Source organism: Arachis stenosperma, chromosome 8 (assembly GCF_014773155.1).
Source record: "Arachis stenosperma cultivar V10309 chromosome 8, arast.V10309.gnm1.PFL2, whole genome shotgun sequence".
Lineage (NCBI taxonomy): Eukaryota > Viridiplantae > Streptophyta > Magnoliopsida > Fabales > Fabaceae > Arachis > Arachis stenosperma.
In genome coordinates this window covers 45,253,098-45,271,154 of record NC_080384.1, presented here as the reverse complement: position 1 = coordinate 45,271,154, position 18,057 = coordinate 45,253,098, and the positions used below count along the sequence as shown (strand labels likewise).

General features: G+C 37.8%; 1 protein-coding gene across 2 annotated transcripts; it reads right to left on the bottom strand.

The window, feature by feature from the left end:
- Window positions 1-310: 310 nt before the first annotated feature.
- Window positions 311-14,597, bottom strand: LOC130944374 (uncharacterized). Of its 2 annotated transcripts, XR_009072032.1 has the most exons (12): window positions 14,351-14,597; window positions 14,197-14,264; window positions 13,213-13,294; window positions 12,994-13,077; window positions 12,501-12,540; window positions 11,707-11,752; window positions 11,199-11,257; window positions 9,474-9,541; window positions 2,527-2,610; window positions 1,740-1,804; window positions 1,069-1,239; window positions 311-752 (listed from the first exon to the last, which is right to left on the bottom strand). XR_009072032.1 is itself a non-coding variant. In XM_057872672.1 (11 exons), the coding sequence occupies exons 1-11, from the start codon at window positions 14,404-14,406 to the stop codon at window positions 688-690; spliced, it is 717 nt and encodes a 238-aa protein (XP_057728655.1). In that variant the 5' UTR covers window positions 14,407-14,597; the 3' UTR covers window positions 311-687. The 2 variants fall into 2 exon arrangements, 1 of the variants encoding a protein (XP_057728655.1); XM_057872672.1 differs by lacking the exon at window positions 1,069-1,239.
- Window positions 14,598-18,057: the final 3,460 nt, after the last annotated feature.

Genomic DNA, 18,057 nt, shown 5'->3' with positions numbered 1-18,057 from the left:
TATGGATAACGCAAATCACAAGACGGGGAAGGTCTGTTCTACTGTTGTCCTACTGACTATGGAACTTTGCTTAATTTTATAGGCAAATCTCGCATGAATTCCTAATCCTAATTACCGTCCTCCAAATACACATCCAACCAACAACTTATATCAAATGAAAACTCAAACTGAGTAGTCAAGCATAATACACAACCTTAATGTGTAGATTTTTGTTTTTTTGTTTTAATTTATTTGTTGTGCTGTTTTTAAGTTTTCTAAATGTTCAAAGAACTGAAATACATATTCGCAACAACTATTAAAAAAAAAAAGATTTTTCTCTTTGTAAATAATAATAGTTATTTTATCACTATAAAATGGAAGAATATCTTACTCCCAAATATCGGTGGGAATAACAACTTCCCCTTGTTTGGTCCCAGCAATCATAAATTTTTCAATACACATACTAAATGTGGTTTTTCCCAGTACCAAGTAATTAGTTCCTTTTGCAAAGCTACTTTATTTACACTACATACATAGGTAAGCCATTCAATGTATCGTGCACAATGAAAATTTACCTACCATATTATAGATATACATAATCATAGTTGCCACAACATTCTGTGAGCCGTTTTACTGATTATCAATAAGAATGGCTGTCCTATGAATGCCTAATCTTGTGTATCTCTTGCATTCCTGAACCAATCATGATCAGGGGAACATCTCCTCGAGAAACTCGTCGAAGTTATCTTCATCATCAATGGCAGCCTTTTTACCTGTAAATGCATTTAGAAAAGAATTATAGCTATGAACCAGAAGAGAAAGAAAAAGGAAAATTGAAGCATATAAATGTTAAGACAAAAGAAACAGGCATTTCTAAGGGAAGAAGGCAAAGTGTATAGCAATCATCCATCACAAGACAACAATTAAGCCATATCCCAGCTATATGAGATCTGTTATACATAGATCAAACAATGCTAAAGTGCAACTCTTTTTTGAATCATAAATCGTGTTATTTTTTAATCACATCTCTTTTGATAATTTTCTTTAAATGTTTCTTAAGTTTCCCTCTACCTCTAACTACAGAACTACCTTTCATGTGATCCAACTTTTGAATTGGAGCCTCAATACTCAGCATACCTTCTCCAAACACATCCATCCCATCTCAGACAAAATTCCACCATCTTCTCTATAATTGGTGCAACCCCAACTCCATATCATCCTACTTAAACCACGAATGCAAAATTCTACCAGCTTCACCATCTTAATCAAAGAAAGTAAAACATACATTTGACCCATCAATATAGCAAAACCGGAATTAATACCAAGCTTCTCATGCTCGTTAGATAAAACTTAAGTAATGACTAATGAGAGCAAATGATGACAAAACACAACTGAGAATGAAGCCCATAAGCTACATTTTGAATGCTCTTCACCCAATGTCAACAAAACCCATACAGCACAAAAGTAAGCGTTTCAAAGACGAGACTCGACCCTACCAATTTATTTTTTTTAAACTTAAGTTATGAGGCCCAGTAACAGTGATGCAATGTTAACCATTAAACCATTTTTAAATGCATTAATTCCTCTACTAGGCACAACAATTCGTGCTAAGTTCCTCTAGTGATCCCTGCCCCTTCCACAAAGAAAGAGCTTAAAGTGCTAAAAATCTAAAATGATCATATCAATCCATCTAAAAAAATACTGAAATTATCCCACCATCAGGTAAAAATGGCATTCCAGTTGAAAATAACAAACCAAACCTTTCCGTCTTCTATCTTTGCTTTCTTGGAACTCATCTAGATCATCAGCACTCTTTGACCGGTTCCTGAAATTGAAAAGATTAAGTCTCCATATTTTCTAGTCAATAACAAGTGAATTAATAAGCCAATGATGATGATTAATTGAGCTTGGCTCAAGCCTGGGAGGCGGGGGGAAAAGCACCAATTAATCAGGGCCCTCCTCAGTATCAAGTCCAATGGTATTTCAGGGTATGTCAATTGTCAAAGAACCGAAAGGATTAGTCCAGCAATGCTTGGATATCATCAAAGCATAGTTATTAAAACCGACTAGACAATTAAGGTAGGGCCACTGGGTCATTAGTTCAACCAGTCAGTGGATCATTAGTTGAATTCCATAAATAAAAATTAACAAAATTAAATTGAATTGAATTAATATGAAAAATAGACTTTATATCTCAAAAAGCAGGCTAGCCAAGTGTTTGGTGCATATCAATGACATGTTACAGCACCCTGGTTCAATCATGGGCCGTGGATATAATTAATGCAGAATTTTGTATGTGCAATGTCCTCACTTACAACAATAATGGTTCATAAACCGAATTGGTCCCAAACCCGGCCTGTTTACACTTATTTCAATACATTTGACAGCTGTTGGTTCAAATGTCAAAACCAAGCTAGGCCAATGACCGGTTTTCCAATTGAACCGGCTGATCCAGTTTTAATATCACCAAAGGTTAAAAAGAATTAAAAACAAAAGGAAAAGAAAAAGAGGAAGCAAGTGAATGAATAAAGAAAGGTTCCTCCTTACCTCTTTCTTCTATCCTCTTCTTGTACTCTTTTCTGTAATTGTTCCTTCTCTTTTTGCCTTTTGTAGTTAAGTTTCTCTGCACATCTATTAAAAACTAATCAAGTGAAAAATTGAATTGAATCTTATCTTTCATACAACCTTCAATTATTAAAAATGTCATGCAAAGCTCTTAATGCCTTTGAAGGAGACTGATAGGACCAGTAATAGCAGAATGATCAGCTTTATTGATACACTGGGATGGCCAATTAGCTCTCCCTAAAAGGTTCTACACAGCTGGAACTACCAGCTCAGAGAGAGGGATTCTCTCCCACTTCTAACAGAATTCATAACAGAAAAACTATCCTCCCTAATTTCACTATAAGCTAGCTATTTATAATAACCTATCAACCAGCTGGATATCCTAACAACTCCTAAAACACTTCTACTTGACCTCTACTTACCTCTCCTTTTGTAACACAATCCAAACCTGTTAGTAGTAGGCGCCTCTCTATCAATACTCCCCCCTTGGACAACCACCTTGTCCCCAAGGTGGAGCTCCGGAAAGGTGGCCCGCAATGTCGCCGCTCGCTCCCAGCTGTCCTCACAAGGAGATAGGCCCACCCAGCGCACCAAATACTCCAAGGCCCCATCCTCTGCGGTTCGCGACGCCACAATCTGGGATGGCTGCATCACCAGCTCACCATCCTCAGCCAGCCCTGGTGGAAGCGTCTCTACCTGCTGCTGCGGCGGGATAGCCTTTTTCAACTTGCTAACATGGAAGACCGGGTGAAGTCTACACCCTTGAGGCATGGCTAACCTGTATGCCACTGCCCCTATCCTCTCAACCACTTGAAACGGTCCATAGTACCGAGGGCTTAGCTTTTCATTGACCTTCCGCGCCAGTGTCCGCATCCGATAAGGTTGCATTTTCAAATAAACCCACTCACCCGGCTTGAACTCGACATCTCTTCGACGCCTATCCGCTGCTTGTTTCATCCGCTGCTGAGCATGCACCAAGTGCATCTTCAACTCTGCCAACACGGCATCCCTGGCTGCAGTCATTGCTGCCACCTCCTCAACATGTGAGGGAAACGTCTCTCCCCGGAAAAGAATAGGTGCCGGCACCCCATAAAGTGCTTGAAATGGAGTTGTTTGGGCTGAGGCATTGTAGGAGGTATTAAACCAAAACTCCGCCCATGGTAGCCACTCCAACCATTTCTTTGGGTAGCCCCCCACAAAGCACCGCAAATAAGTCTCCAAACAGCGATTCACCACCTCGGTTTGGCCATCGGTTTGCGGATGAAATGCCGTGCTGTACTTCAATTTTGTCCCTGCTGCTTGGAACAATTCGGACCAAAACTTACTCATGAACACCCTATCCCTATCCGATATGATTGACTTGGGGAACCCGTGCAGTTTAACGACCTCTTTAATAAAGGCTAATGCCACCTCCTTGGCTGAAAATGGATGAGCTAAGGGGATGAAGTGAGCATATTTAGTTAACCGATCGACCACTACTAGGATGGTGTCCATACCTTTGGATTTTGGCAATGCCGCCACAAAATCCATCGTAATGTGCTCCCAAACTCGCTCCGGAATCGGTAGTGGCTGCAACAGCCCTGCCGGTTTCATTGCTGCATGCTTTGTTTTGCTGGCAAGTGTGGCAGCCCGCAACATAATCCCTGACCCGTTGCCTCATGCCGCGCCAATGAACCGCCACTGCCAGCCGCTTATAGGTTCGAAAGAAGCCTGAATGTCCACCCGCCCCGCTGTCATGAGACTCAGCCAGCAAAAGTGGGATCTGAGAAGAATTTGCAGGCAACACTGCTCTCCCTTGATAAAACAGCCGACCCTTGTGTAGGGAATACCCCGGATAGTCATCCAGCCCCTGCTGCAAGGCGACCACAATCTTTTGTAGCTCTTGGTCGTGAGCCACCTCCTCTTCCACCGTTTCCCAGAGGTTCATATGTACTACTGAAATCGCCCTTGCCATCATTTGCCGTGACAACGCATCTGCTGCCTTATTCTCAAGGCCTGGCCGGTATCGGATCTCAAAATCCAAGCCTAACAATTTAATGGTCCACTTCACGTAAGTTGGGTCCATGAGTCGCTGGTCCGTGAGGAACTTCAGACTTCGCTGATCTGTGAGAACAATAAAATGGCGACCCAACAAGTAATGCCGCCACTTTTGGACAGCGAAGACAATGGCCATCAACTCCCTCTCATATGCAGATTTTTGTCGGGCCCTTGGAGATAGTGCTTGGCTTAGGAATGCTATTGGTCTGCCTTGCTGGGACAGCACCACACCCAACCCCTCACTCGATGCATCCGTTTCCAAAACAAAGTCTTGATTGAAATCCGGAACTGCTAGAGTCGGTAGGTCTGCCATCAGCCTCTTCAATCTCTCGAAAGCCTCATGTGCCTTGTCATTCCATTCAAACGCATTTCGCTTTGTCAACTCCGTTAACGGCTTGGCAATTACTCCATATCCTTGCACAAATCGCCTATAATAGCCGGTAAGGCCCAAGAATCCCCGTAAAGCTCGCTGGTCCGTAGGCACCGGCCACTCTAGCATCGCTGTGGTTTTGTTAGGATCCGCCGAGACCCCTTGTGCCGAGATAATGTGACCCAAGTACTCCACCGAGCTCACTGCGAATGTGCATTTCTTCTCATTCAACACCAGCTGGTTCTCCACTAAAATCTGGAAAACTTGTTGGAGATGAAGGGCATGGCTATCCATATCCTGACTGTAGATGAGGATATCATCGAAAAAGACTAAGACAAATTTTCGCAATAGAGGCTTAAGAATGTCATTCATCAAGGTTTGGAAGGAGCTAGGGGCGTTGGTCAAGCCGAAGGGCATGACTAGAAACTCATAATGGCCCTCATGAGTGCGGAAGGCGGTCTTGTGGATGTCTTGATCCCTCGTCCGAATTTGGTGGTACCCCGATTTTAAATCCATCTTAGAGAAAACTGTAGCTCCCGCCAATTCATCGAGTAGCTCATCAATGACGGGAATAGGAAATTTATCCGGCACCGTAATACCATTTAACGCCCTATAATCGACACAAAATCTCCAGCTGCCGTCCTTTTTCTTCACCAACAATATCGGACTCGCGTAGGGGCTGGAGCTTGGCCGAATTATCCCTGAGGCCAGCATTTCTCGTACCATTAGTTCAATTACTGCTTTCTGATGGTGCGGGTAACAATAAGGTCTTATATTCGGAACTGAAGCTCCTTCTATCAGTGGAATGGCATGATCATGGCAGCGATGTGGTGGCAGCCCCGGTAATGTCTGAAACACCTTAGCATGAGAAGCTAACACTGACTCGATTACCTACGGCACCTGCGATACCGTAGCCGCTTGCAAAGTCATGGGCCATAGCTGGACCATAAATCCTTCTCCCCCTTCTTGAATGGACAAAACTGCAGATTGAAGGTGCATACCTCCATAGCACAGCTCCGGGTCCCCCTGCAATGTAACCATGCTGTCCCCATTCCGAAATCGAAGGCGTGATTTTTTGAAGTTTGCGAGAACATCTCCCAACTTATCTAGCCACGCCAGTCCCAGGACAAATTCCGCTTCGTCAGTTGGGAAGATGAAGAAATCTTCCTTGATTGCCACTTCCTTGAATTGGAGCGTGACACCCAAACACCTTCCCTGTCCCCCTGCATTGGTACTGTCCGCTACCCTGACCTGGAACTTAGGGGTGTTGTCAATTCTCAGGCCCAACTCGGTGATAATCTCTGGTGTCGCGAAGTTGTCCGAAGCTCCACAATCTATGAGAACGCGTACACGGCGGCCATTTACCTCTGCCCAGGCTTTGATTGACTTGTGATGTCCACTCAAGCTCATGAATTTGAGCTCCAATTGTTCCTGTTCCCCTGTTTCCGGAACTGCCTCATGCTGTAACCAATCCGCTTCAAAGTCTGGCTCCATGATTAAAAGCTTGAACTCTCTATTCTTGCAATTGTGATCTGCAGTGTATGGTTCGTCACAGAGGAAGCATTCCCCCTTGGCCCGCTTAGCTCTATATTCCTCGTTGCTGAGATGTCTCAATCCGCGCCGTCGCAAGGGATCCGTCGTAGACTCCACGCTGTTGCTTGCTGCAGAGTTGGACGTTGTAGCGTGGTGCACTGCTTTTGTGGCGGTTGAATTGGCAACGGCGAAGTTGGGGTCCAGTGATTTACCGCGTCCTGATGCCCCTCGCAAGGCAGCGTTGCGGTTTTCGACTTTCTGTGCCAGTTCCATTAACTCGTCCACTGACTGGTATGGGAACAGTTTACATTCTTCCCCTACTTCTGGTTTCAGCCCATTCAAGAAGAGATCCATCAGCAATTCTGGCGCAATTCCACGGAGGGGCCGCGCGTGAAGCACGAACTGGTCAACGTAGTCCCGCACTGAGTTCGTCTGTTTCAGCTTCAGCAGCGCTTGATAAGGGCTCTGTAGCCGTTCTGGTTGAAAATGCCGTAGCAGCGCCGCACTGAAAAACCGCCACTGCAGCACCGGCGCCGTCGCCTCCCACCACCTGAACCACGTGAATGCCCTTCCTTCCATTGCAAAGGTGGCGACCGTGAGCCATTCCTCCTCTGGCACTGTGCGCAGCAAGAAGAATTGCTCCATGCGTTCAACCCAAACCACCGCATCGTCTCCGCGGAAGATCGGAAGTTCCAGCTTTCGCCATTGCTCCGGCGCGCCGCGGCTTCCGGCCGATGAGCCTGCGGCCAGGTGCGATCCCGGTGAACCACGCTCATTCCGATTAGGCGCGCGATTTTCAAACGCATCAATTCGGGAATCGAAGCGCTGTAGCGTCTCCTGCATCGATCGGAACATCTCCTCCATGCGCGATTCAATTGTGTCAAATCATGACTCCATTTTCCTCGATCTCGATTGCACCATTCAGCGTGGGGATCCTCAAGCTCTGATACCAGTTGATAGGACCAGTAATAGCAGAATGATCAGCTTTATTGATACATTGGGATGGCCAATTAGCTCTCCCTAGAAAGTTCTACACAGCTGGAACTACCAGCTCAGAGAGAGGGATTCTCTCCCACTTCTAACAGAATTCATAACAGAAAAACTATCCTCCCTAATTTCACTATAAGCTAGCTATTTATAATAACCTATCAGCCAGCTGGATATCCTAACAACTCCTAAAACACTTCTACTTGACCTCTACTTACCCCTCCTTTTGTAACACAATCCAAACCTGTTAGTAGTAGGCGCCTCTCTATCAGAGACACTCCTACGCAAAGGGATGATAGTATGCTGATAGATCCCATTCGTAACACAGATGTGCACTAAGGAGGAAATATTCAGACTGGAAAAAGCTGCAGGACCTCAAATATGTAACTGCCAATTTTGTAATGTAATCAACAACTACTTGGATTGCAGTGTAAATTTGAATTACTCAGGGAGCAGTGTAGGTAGTAAATCTGATGGTGCAAAGAGAAAAAAGGTCACACTGTGGGTAGGAATATATCACACACCATAGGTCGAGAGACTTAAGTATCTCGGTTATATTATTTAAGACAATAAAAAAAAAAAATAAAGGATGATCTAACCATAGGTTTCAAGTAGGCTAGTCAAAATGGAAAAGTAAACTTTGGACTTTATATGCGACAAAAAAATACCCTTAAAACTTAAGGATAAAGTTTATCGCCCTGCCATTAAACGTTGTATGGAACGAAGTGTTGGGCAACAATTGATGCATGAACATAAGATTAGTGTGGCCAAATAAAAATGCATGAACATAGATGGATGAGTGGTCATACACAAATGGACAATATAAGAAACAGAGACATAAGAGAGAAAGTCAGAGAAGCACTTATTATTAAAAAGATTGAAGAATCCATCTTAGGTGCTTGGGCATGTGGAGAGAAAACTGCTAAATGGAAAATAGACCAGTGATTAGGGCAAGGAAAGATTTAAAAGAATTTTGAATGAAGTGGTCAAAAGAGATTTAAGTATAAATGATCTTCTTGTAGACATGATACATTACAAGGCATAATGGCATCGTTTGATCCATGTAGTCCATCCTACGTAGAGGAACAAGGCTTCGTTGTTGTTGTTGTGGGTAGGAAGTTGGATAGTTAGGGAAGGTATAAGAAAGGGACAGGAAATGTGAAGAAAGAAAAAGGATGAAATGAGGAACTTGCAACGAGAGAGAGGATTAAGCACTCTTGCGTCCAATAATATGCATATCTTCATTTTCTAGGTGTTTGTTTTCTTCATGGTGTCTTACCATCATTCTCTTCTAAATATTACCTTGATATTGGTTTAGTGAGGTTATCCACATTTCTATCTTATTTGATAGAAATTCAGGCCCATTTAAAAAAGCCCAGTTTCAAGTGAATTAAAATCAGACACATAAATCACAGTGAACAAGAACCCTATGGAACAACCTGTAAATGATTATGCATCTAAAGTAGGTAAGCTACAGCCAACAAATATTTGTCCAGGGAGTCATGGTAATTTTGGGATTTGGAATTTGACAAATTGACTAGTTTGAAGGGCACCTGCAGATATTACATTCGGAAAACTCAGTTTCTGTTATGGCATGTCACCAAGAAGTGCTTAAATGATGGCTTCTTGTTCAGGTATTGTTGTAGAACAGTAAAGCAAACTTTGTAGTGTCAAACAAATATTTTAAAATCTGTATGGAAGTAAATTTTCTTGAGACATGCATTAAATTGTATTCTTATCACATCAGCATTGATTCTTAAAGGTAATTTAAGAAGACGAGAAAAGATTTAGACATCAATGCAATCCCAATCCAGCAATCACTTCCAAGGATAGGAATTTCAATCATTATCAGTATGTTAAAGGTACATAAGCAACAATTAAGAGGGTAGAAACACTTAACAAATGTGATGGGGAGCCTCATTCAGAAGGAGATATGTAAAATGACAAAATAAAAAAAACAAATGAATTTCCAATAAAACCAGCATGTATCGTGCCAACTCACCTCTCACATGCTACCAATTTAACCAATGCTTGTTTGTTTTCTCCAGCTTCGAAGTAACAAAAGTTAACCTGTAATATAAAATAAATGGTAAATTTTAGTGGGACACCTGATAAGTGATATGCAAATTACAGCTGTGCATTGCCCGGTGATAGAATTGATCGAAGAAGGATAAAACAATGTTTTAACAAAACAAGCCAAACAAATGGTAAAAAATACGGTGCTGTGCACCTAATAAGTTATATGCAAATTACGGCTATGCATCATGTCTAAGCAGAAGCCAGTGATAGAATAATATCATGAAACAAGCTAAACAACAACATCAAAAAACCAAGCATTATTCCCATCCTAAAAGTCAGAGTTTGTTACATGCATTGATGTCATTGCCACTTGGCTCTATCTAAAACCATACTTTCACTAAAACAGTTATATCAAGCCAATCAAGGACCTCTTCAACAGTTTTTTCCCCCCCTAATGCTTGCTGAGGAATTCCCCATGCCTTTAGTGCTTATTATTTCAGTGCTATTATTATTGTAAAATATTTTTTTTAAAACAAAATATAAGTACTTCTATTCTTTTATGTTTGAGTAAAACTTTTTGGTAAAAGCATAGCCACAAGGAAAGTAGGAAAAAAGAATATATTTCTGAGAAGTTACAATCTTCATCTTTCAGAAAGAAAAAAAAGAATGCTCAAGGATAAATAAGATCTTAATATGACACCTAAACATTAAAATAATTTCTAGTTTTTCAAAAAATCTTTGTGGAGAAGCTCATCAAACTAAGCCCTCAATTGGAACAATCTTCATTTCATCTCCATCTTGATGGACTAATGAAAAATGATCGATTGGTAACTGTTAGAATATTTACAAGTATCTTAGAGAGTGATAAATCACATGTAAGGCAAGTAGGTTTCAATGATTCCTTTGAGGTAAGTCATGATTGAGCAAGTTCCTGTTGTGAGAAATTAATGGCAAGCATAGAAGATTCAAAGTTGTATACACATTGTAACAATATATCATACCCTATCAAATTTAGAGCTATCATTATTGATATAGCATTCAGTACATTTTCTCTCCTCTCAGTTTCTTTCCTTCTTGCACAATTTCCATTTAGTTTTCATCTCTTGATTCCTTGAACAATCCCAAAGATGGAGTCAAGCTCATCATAGGTTCAAAAGAACAGCTACCAAATCATGTTCCACCAAGTTGGCTATATAGATCTGTTAGGACCTTGATACTTAGGAATTAGTTACATTACATAGGGATACAAATAAGGAGAGAATGGAATCAGTTAGGAGTCTTTGACATTTCATTAGCACCTTTGAAAGTTCGGAAGCTCTAACTCTCCTTAAATTAGTGTAGTCTTTCTAGGGCTCTTGCCACTTTGCGATTAATCCAAACTTAATAATACAGATTCATTTTAACTTTTTTTCCATATTTTTATTCCAGTTCTAACAAGATCAGATGATTGAGAAAATTATGCATAATAGGTCCGGATAATGTTCGTTAAGACCAATGATAATTGTATACCAATTTTAAGGTAACATCTTATTATAAATCATATCTTAATCTTAGGTATTTCAACTTGTGTATAGCTAGCTCTCTTATGATTGGAGTCTAGCACAACCATAAACAGGATTCATGGGTTTTAATTCTGTATCACATTAGTACACACATAAGAAAATACCTATCAGAGTTTTCAACAGTAATTGAATAAATAAGCACTTACTTCATAGCTGGCTAATCCATTTCTCTCATCACAATGCTTGTTACCACATATGAACTGCCCTGAAAAGTTGTAAATGAAAGTTTAGAACTATAAAACAAACCAAGATAAGTACTTCTACAGCAATGCAAGCAGAATAAATCTAGAAAAGGACAAGGTAAATGATTCTAGGTTGTTTATAAATGATCTCCAGCACAACTATATCTTGTCCCGCAAAAGTTTTGAAAGTTTGTAAATAAAAAATGTTTACGGATAAGCTTAAAAACTGGAATTAAAATTTTCTAGTAAATCATGAGAGATAAAGTGATTAGCTTGTATCTTTGGATGACAAAAACTAGGGTCTTGCTCGTTCTCTTGAATAGTTGAGTTCATTTGTAAAAAAAAAATTGAATGAAGTCTATAGAAATAACGCACACTAAAACCTACTTGCTTTATGCTTTATGAGTTGCAGCAAGACAGGGACAAAGAGCAAGAGAATATTAAGTTTAACTAGCCAGTGAATAATTATTACCTTTGCCTGACATGACTTCCTTCTCTGTCCTCCACCTGAGACCAATCTACAAAGAAAATTCCATTCATCAACAAGTGATCCTTTGAGATGTACTTTAGATCACTTAAATTATTTTGACTTGAGAAAAACTCTCATCAACATCCCTAGACATGAGGCAAATCTAAAACACATTAACCCAATCTATACAAGAGAGGATATTACAAAGATATCCTAGGATGAGATTCTCAAAATATCCTCTATCACCAACTACCCTAGTTATCACGTTACACATCTCCTCATTAGCAATAAACAACTTTTCGCTGAAGCAAAATGGAGATCAATCAAAAGGGCAAACCAAAGTTAAATGGGACCCTACAATGAAAATAATCATAACAAGATGTATAGCTTGCAAGAACCTTAATAGATATCCACCCTGCCACTTAGGCACAAAAGTAGAGGAACGTATTATAAATTCTGACCCAAGTGTAAATTTGATACACTGACATACCCACACTACCCCCCCCCCCCCCCCCCACAAAACAAAACAAAAAAAAACGTCCAATGAGATTGGATGAGCATGAACTGATTCTGTGCACTCTGTTTGCTTCACATGGATAAACAAACACTGACTCATATGGAGGAATATGAAATATAGCCTATATAGGAAGTAAAGAAATAGAAATTTTTGTCAAGGGCTCAACCAATGGTGATCTAATCAATTGAAGAGTGACCAATTTCGGATTACCACACATAAACAACCATAATGGCACAACAATCTAGCAAGATTATATACAATATACGTTACAGATAATTACCTTACCACTCTTGTACTGCGACATGTCGGCAAGGCAGTATCTTGAAAAGATTTAAGGTAAACAAGGCAACAAGTGCAACAAAATTCACAGCAAAACTCATGGTATATTTAATAAATTTATTGTAAAAGAAAAATAAATAAATAAATATTTCTCACCAATAACAAACAAGTGAACAACAAGCTCAAGGCCACAACAACCTTCATGGTCACATTGTGGAAAAAATAAAGATTTGTAAAATAAGCATTCATAAATAAAAGTGTATATAAGGCCTGGTATAAGAATTACATGTTGATATATTACAGGCAACCATCTGAATTCAAGTTGAAATAGTTCAATAAATTTGCATTTTCAACAATCTTTTTAACAAATAAGTAAAACAAATTCATAATATGAATCCAACAAAAAGTAATTGAAAAAAATAAAATAAAATAAACCAGCACTCCTACTGTATATACAGTTTTAGCAGAAAATGATCAAAGTTTCTAAAGGATACTCTTTAAAAAGCTTATCATAATAACGCTTCACCAGCCTTTGTTCCCATGATGATTCCATATCATCTTCCTCGGAGCGTATGAATCTTGCAATAGATTTAGACTAACAGAATTAAGATTTAGTCACATATGACACAAGTTGAGAGAAGAAATGATAAGGATAGAAAATAAAATGCCTGAACAGTTTTAGCTAATATAAGCTGTGAATATGATAATCCTACCTGTATCCTTCTCTTAGTGTGTCTTGATCTGTTTTGATAGGCAACTTTATATTTGAAGGTTTATCTTGCCTGTAGAAACTAACTGTAATATCAAGAAATAAAAAATAAAAAATCTAAGATAAGGAAGAGTCTCTTGTTGGAAATAGTACCAAGATAATAAAATAAAATAACGTGGAGCACTTGAACTTAGGATTACATTACACAGAAATGCTACAAAAACTTCCCAGAAACAACAGCAACAATAGAAGAAATCTTACTACAATACCCTACCAAATATCAATACTTTTTGGAAAGGTGTTTCACATCAAACTTCCAGCAGAAAATTGAAGCAAATTAAAAGTTGCCACTAACAGAACACAGAAAACAGAAGAAGAAACACACCGAGCTAATTTAACTCTAGAGCATCATTATTCTTGAATTGGTAATGGCACCAGAAGAAAAAACATAAGAATAAGTTGTGAACACTAACAGGGTTTTACTTAAATTTCAGGATGATTGTAGCCTCCTTTCTTTCTCAGAGGAGGAGACTGTTCATCATCCATTTTCCTGTAGGACATAAGGACCCAACCAAATCAAATTGCTCATGATTTGATTAATTCCTTTTGTCCATTTATAAATAAAAATTATTTGAAAGTGCTATTTAAAAAATCAAGTTTAATTTCTATTCACTAAAAGAGAATCTTAAACAAGCACTCAAGAAAATTCTTGTATTGTAAAACTTTTAAGATAACGGAAATGAAGCACCAAATGATTCATAAAACTTTTTTACACTGGGCAACCAAATTAAATTCTTAAAAACATACACATAATAATACAAACTCTTCTTGGTTATAAAGCAATAGACAGTATCAAAGATTACTAAAGATGAACGCATTCCTGCTTTCACAATTCAATCAAGAAGAACAAAGCAAAACAACAATAATAATAATAATCAAATTGAAAAGAAGCTGTATAGTTATCACTTGAAATGTGGAATCATCATACCGTAATCTTTTATGAACTTTTTGTGGCGATCGTATGCATTGAGGCCTCGAATATGCGCCTGATACTGCCTGAAAAACATTCACGTTATGGAACCCTAAAGAACAAGAAAATAATAAGACGCAAAAACAAAGAACAAAGAAGAAAAAATACGCACTGTTTTCTCTCTTCTCTTTCGAATATCGTGGATTTTAGAGAACCAAACGAAGCCATGTTTCTTCTCCCTCGACGACTCAGATTGCCTTTGTCGATCTCTGTTCGCCGCCGGTTGCCCTTTGTTCCGGAGTGGTGCTGGCCTGATGGAAGCGATTTTGGGCCCGTGGGTTTTAATTATACATGTTTCCGATCTCTCTAGTGAAGCCCAACAGGGTTTCAAGTAGATAGGAGAAGGTGTAAACGTGTAGTCTTCCTGACCAAAAAAAAAAAAAACAAAGAGAATGTGTAGTCTTTGTAAAAAAAATAGGAGTACACTAGGATATAGGCTTGGTTTGGACTTTGTATAGGCTTGGTTTAGTAAAATTTTTTTTGTTTATTAATTTTTAAAAGTTTAGTTTGTATCAAAATTAAAAAGTTAATATAATTTTATCTATTAATTAATATTTAAATTTAATTTTTATATTAATATTTATTATAATATTTTTAAATTTTTAAATTTATTTTACTAAATATATTTATTGTTGTTTTGTATTTAATAAAACTCATTTTTAATTTAATTTATTAAATATAGATATTACAACTTTTGAAAAGTACAAGTTTTACCAAACTAAGTTATAATCAGATATGTTAGTTCTAAAATAAAAAAAAGCAGAACGAGTAATTACTTAAATCAGCTTCTAAAGATTTTAAAAGTAAATATTTTAATCTCAAAAAATTAATACACAAAAACGTCTCCAAGATTTTTTTTCAGCTGACAAATCAATCCCTAACTTACTTTTTCCGTTTGTACCCGACATAAAATAATGAAGTGGCACGTTTAGACACTATGTGGACCGTTACGTGTTAGGGTGACACAGATGGACAAATAATTTCAATTTCTAGTCAACAGAACAATGTCGTTTGTATCTGTGGTATGAAACGCATCGTTTGAGAGGGATATGAAAAGTCTCTCTTCTCTCGTATATTTCACTTAATATCAGGGTAAAAGATCCTATACACCCACCTATGTTCAGTTTTTTACAGAAAAAGCCATACCACGTTGAAACATTCATCTCCCACATTACCATCGTCACCAACGTTGATCAAATTCCACATTTCATTAATCGTTACCATTCATGATGCCTCATACTCAAATGGTTTGGTGCTGGAACCGGTTCTGAAACCTCTAACCATGGCGCAGGTGAGATCCATGTTTCCTAATTAGCACTACAACCTCACATATAACATGAACCAAATTGATCGAGGGGACTGAATATGATTATTTGAAATTTTCTCAGGAATTAAATGACTATTTTAAATTTTTTCAAGGACAGATCTATTTTTGTTTTAGTTCCCTTGGTGGTTTGATTTGGACATCTATTGAACCATATATTATTACTATTTCGAAATGGTGGTTAAAATACTGGTTAGACTCAAGCTTTTCACCTTAATTAGGGTTGAAAGTAAGTCAAGCTAACTCATGAGTCAGTTCGAGCTCGACTCGTTAATAGCTCGATAAGCTGAACTCGTAAGCTGGCGAGCTGAGCTTGAACTTGGAATTAAACTCATAAATTAAATGAACCGAACTTGAACTTGAATAAGCTCAACTCATTAGCTTGTGAGCTGGCTCGATTATATATATAATATTAAAAATATAGATTAAATGCATATAGGATATGCGTATTCATAATTTAATATATATATATACACACACACAATTGATAGATAGACAATATATAAAATTTATCATTTTTTATATTTTTAATATATATATAAGTTATAATTTATTGATATAGAATTATAGATTATGTTCCTATTATTTGAGTCAGCTTGTGAACTTTTGTTGAGCCGAACTTGAGCTCACAAAATATGTTCGATTGTTAATGAGTCTAACTATGAGCCAAGCTTAATTTTCGTGAGCCGAGTTTGAGCTTGGTCTAGCTCGACTCACTTCCAACCCTAACCCTAATATTAACTCAATTCCAAATGTGGTAAGTTGTTGCAAAATTGCAATCTTGTGTTTCTCTTTTAGTAGAGTATATAATAACTACATTTTTTGGTTTGTGCAATTTACAGAATCCTGCGTTGGAATCCAATGTTCTACCACATGCAAGAGTTTAAGCTGCCTATCATTAGACCACATCATTTCCCACCATCACCAGCATAGCCAAGCACTCTACCACGTATCCCACCTCCTAGAAGTAGTGATAGGGTCTCGACAGAAACAATGACTACTGCTAATAAAGGTACAATGTCAAGAATGTTTCAGTTCATCCCGAATCCAGGATTCAAGGCTCCTAGAAAGAAGCAATGAGAAACTACTCCACACTTGCTCATGCTACTGCCTTGCATGAAATTGGCATATTTCTTTTCTATTGTTGTTATCTTTCATGGATTTGTGGTGTTGAATGTAAGACTAAATATGTTTTCAATTACAGTACTCAATGGTGTTTTTTCTTAATTCATGTATTGGTTCATTGCTTAGTTACCTATGATAGCTAATTAGAAGATATACTTCTGATTTATGTTTGTTTCGGAACATAATGCAACTACTTCTATGAATTCAACACAAATTTACTAAACAAAAACACTCTAAAAATTACACAATATACATAATAGTTTGATTTCATTCATAAATTCAAACGAAACATACAAATATAAGATTTTGTAGAACAATTGAACACAACTACACAAACTAACACAATAAACCTAACCAATAAGTACACATTAAAGTAATTATTTTTCCAGTCTTTCTTCACGGCTGCATTTTGATTGTTCTCTAATGTAACCACCTTGTCTTGCTATTGGGAATAAATAGTATGACCACAATCCAATCAAGCATGTGTCAAATAATTTGATATTGTTATTATATTAAAATGTTAATATAATAAGGTCCTTGATTAAATTTAGAGATTTATCATTGTGATAGTGATCATAATATTGAGATATAAATCTTTTATAATTTAATCTAAATTGTTCTTGTTCATCGGATTATTAAAAAATGACATTAATAATCTGGAAAGATCAATATATATATAAAATAGTTTTCATTGGATGAAGATTAATAGATCTCATTTATTAAATTATATATATAGATGGTGCATATAGAGATATGACAATTGAACTGACTCACTTTGAGAATTTCTAATAGTTATAATTACCGCATATTTGTCAATAGGATATTCTCAAGATAAACATGATAATAGAGTTTCCTTTGACCTGCGACTGTCATAGTAATTAATAATGTATTTATTATACTTTGATTACGGACACCTAATACCCTGGGGTACTAGTTGAATGGATATTAGGTATGATTTAAATACTTATAGAATTAATAATTAGTGAATAAAGAATCTGTCAACTCTCGGTAAAGAGTTTGAGCTCCATGATCAAAATGACTGAGAAGAATAAAACCTTGGCCAAGGGGATTGAATGAATGAAGAAATGAGTTTCTTAAGTCATTCGCAGTTCATTATAATAATGGTAACAATTTAGAGTTTGGCAATTAAACCATACTCTAAGGGTTAACCAAGAGGTGGAAAGATGGAAAGAATTATACTTTGTTATTCTAAGGTTCTTAGTAAAAATATATTACTTCATACTATCGGATCGTTGAGGAGTGTTGCTAGACGCCAACCTTGATTAGTAAATTTAGTATAACTAATTTACTACCCGCTTAGTATTGAACCTATGGGGTCACACACTAACGAGTGTTATAATCTTTGCTAT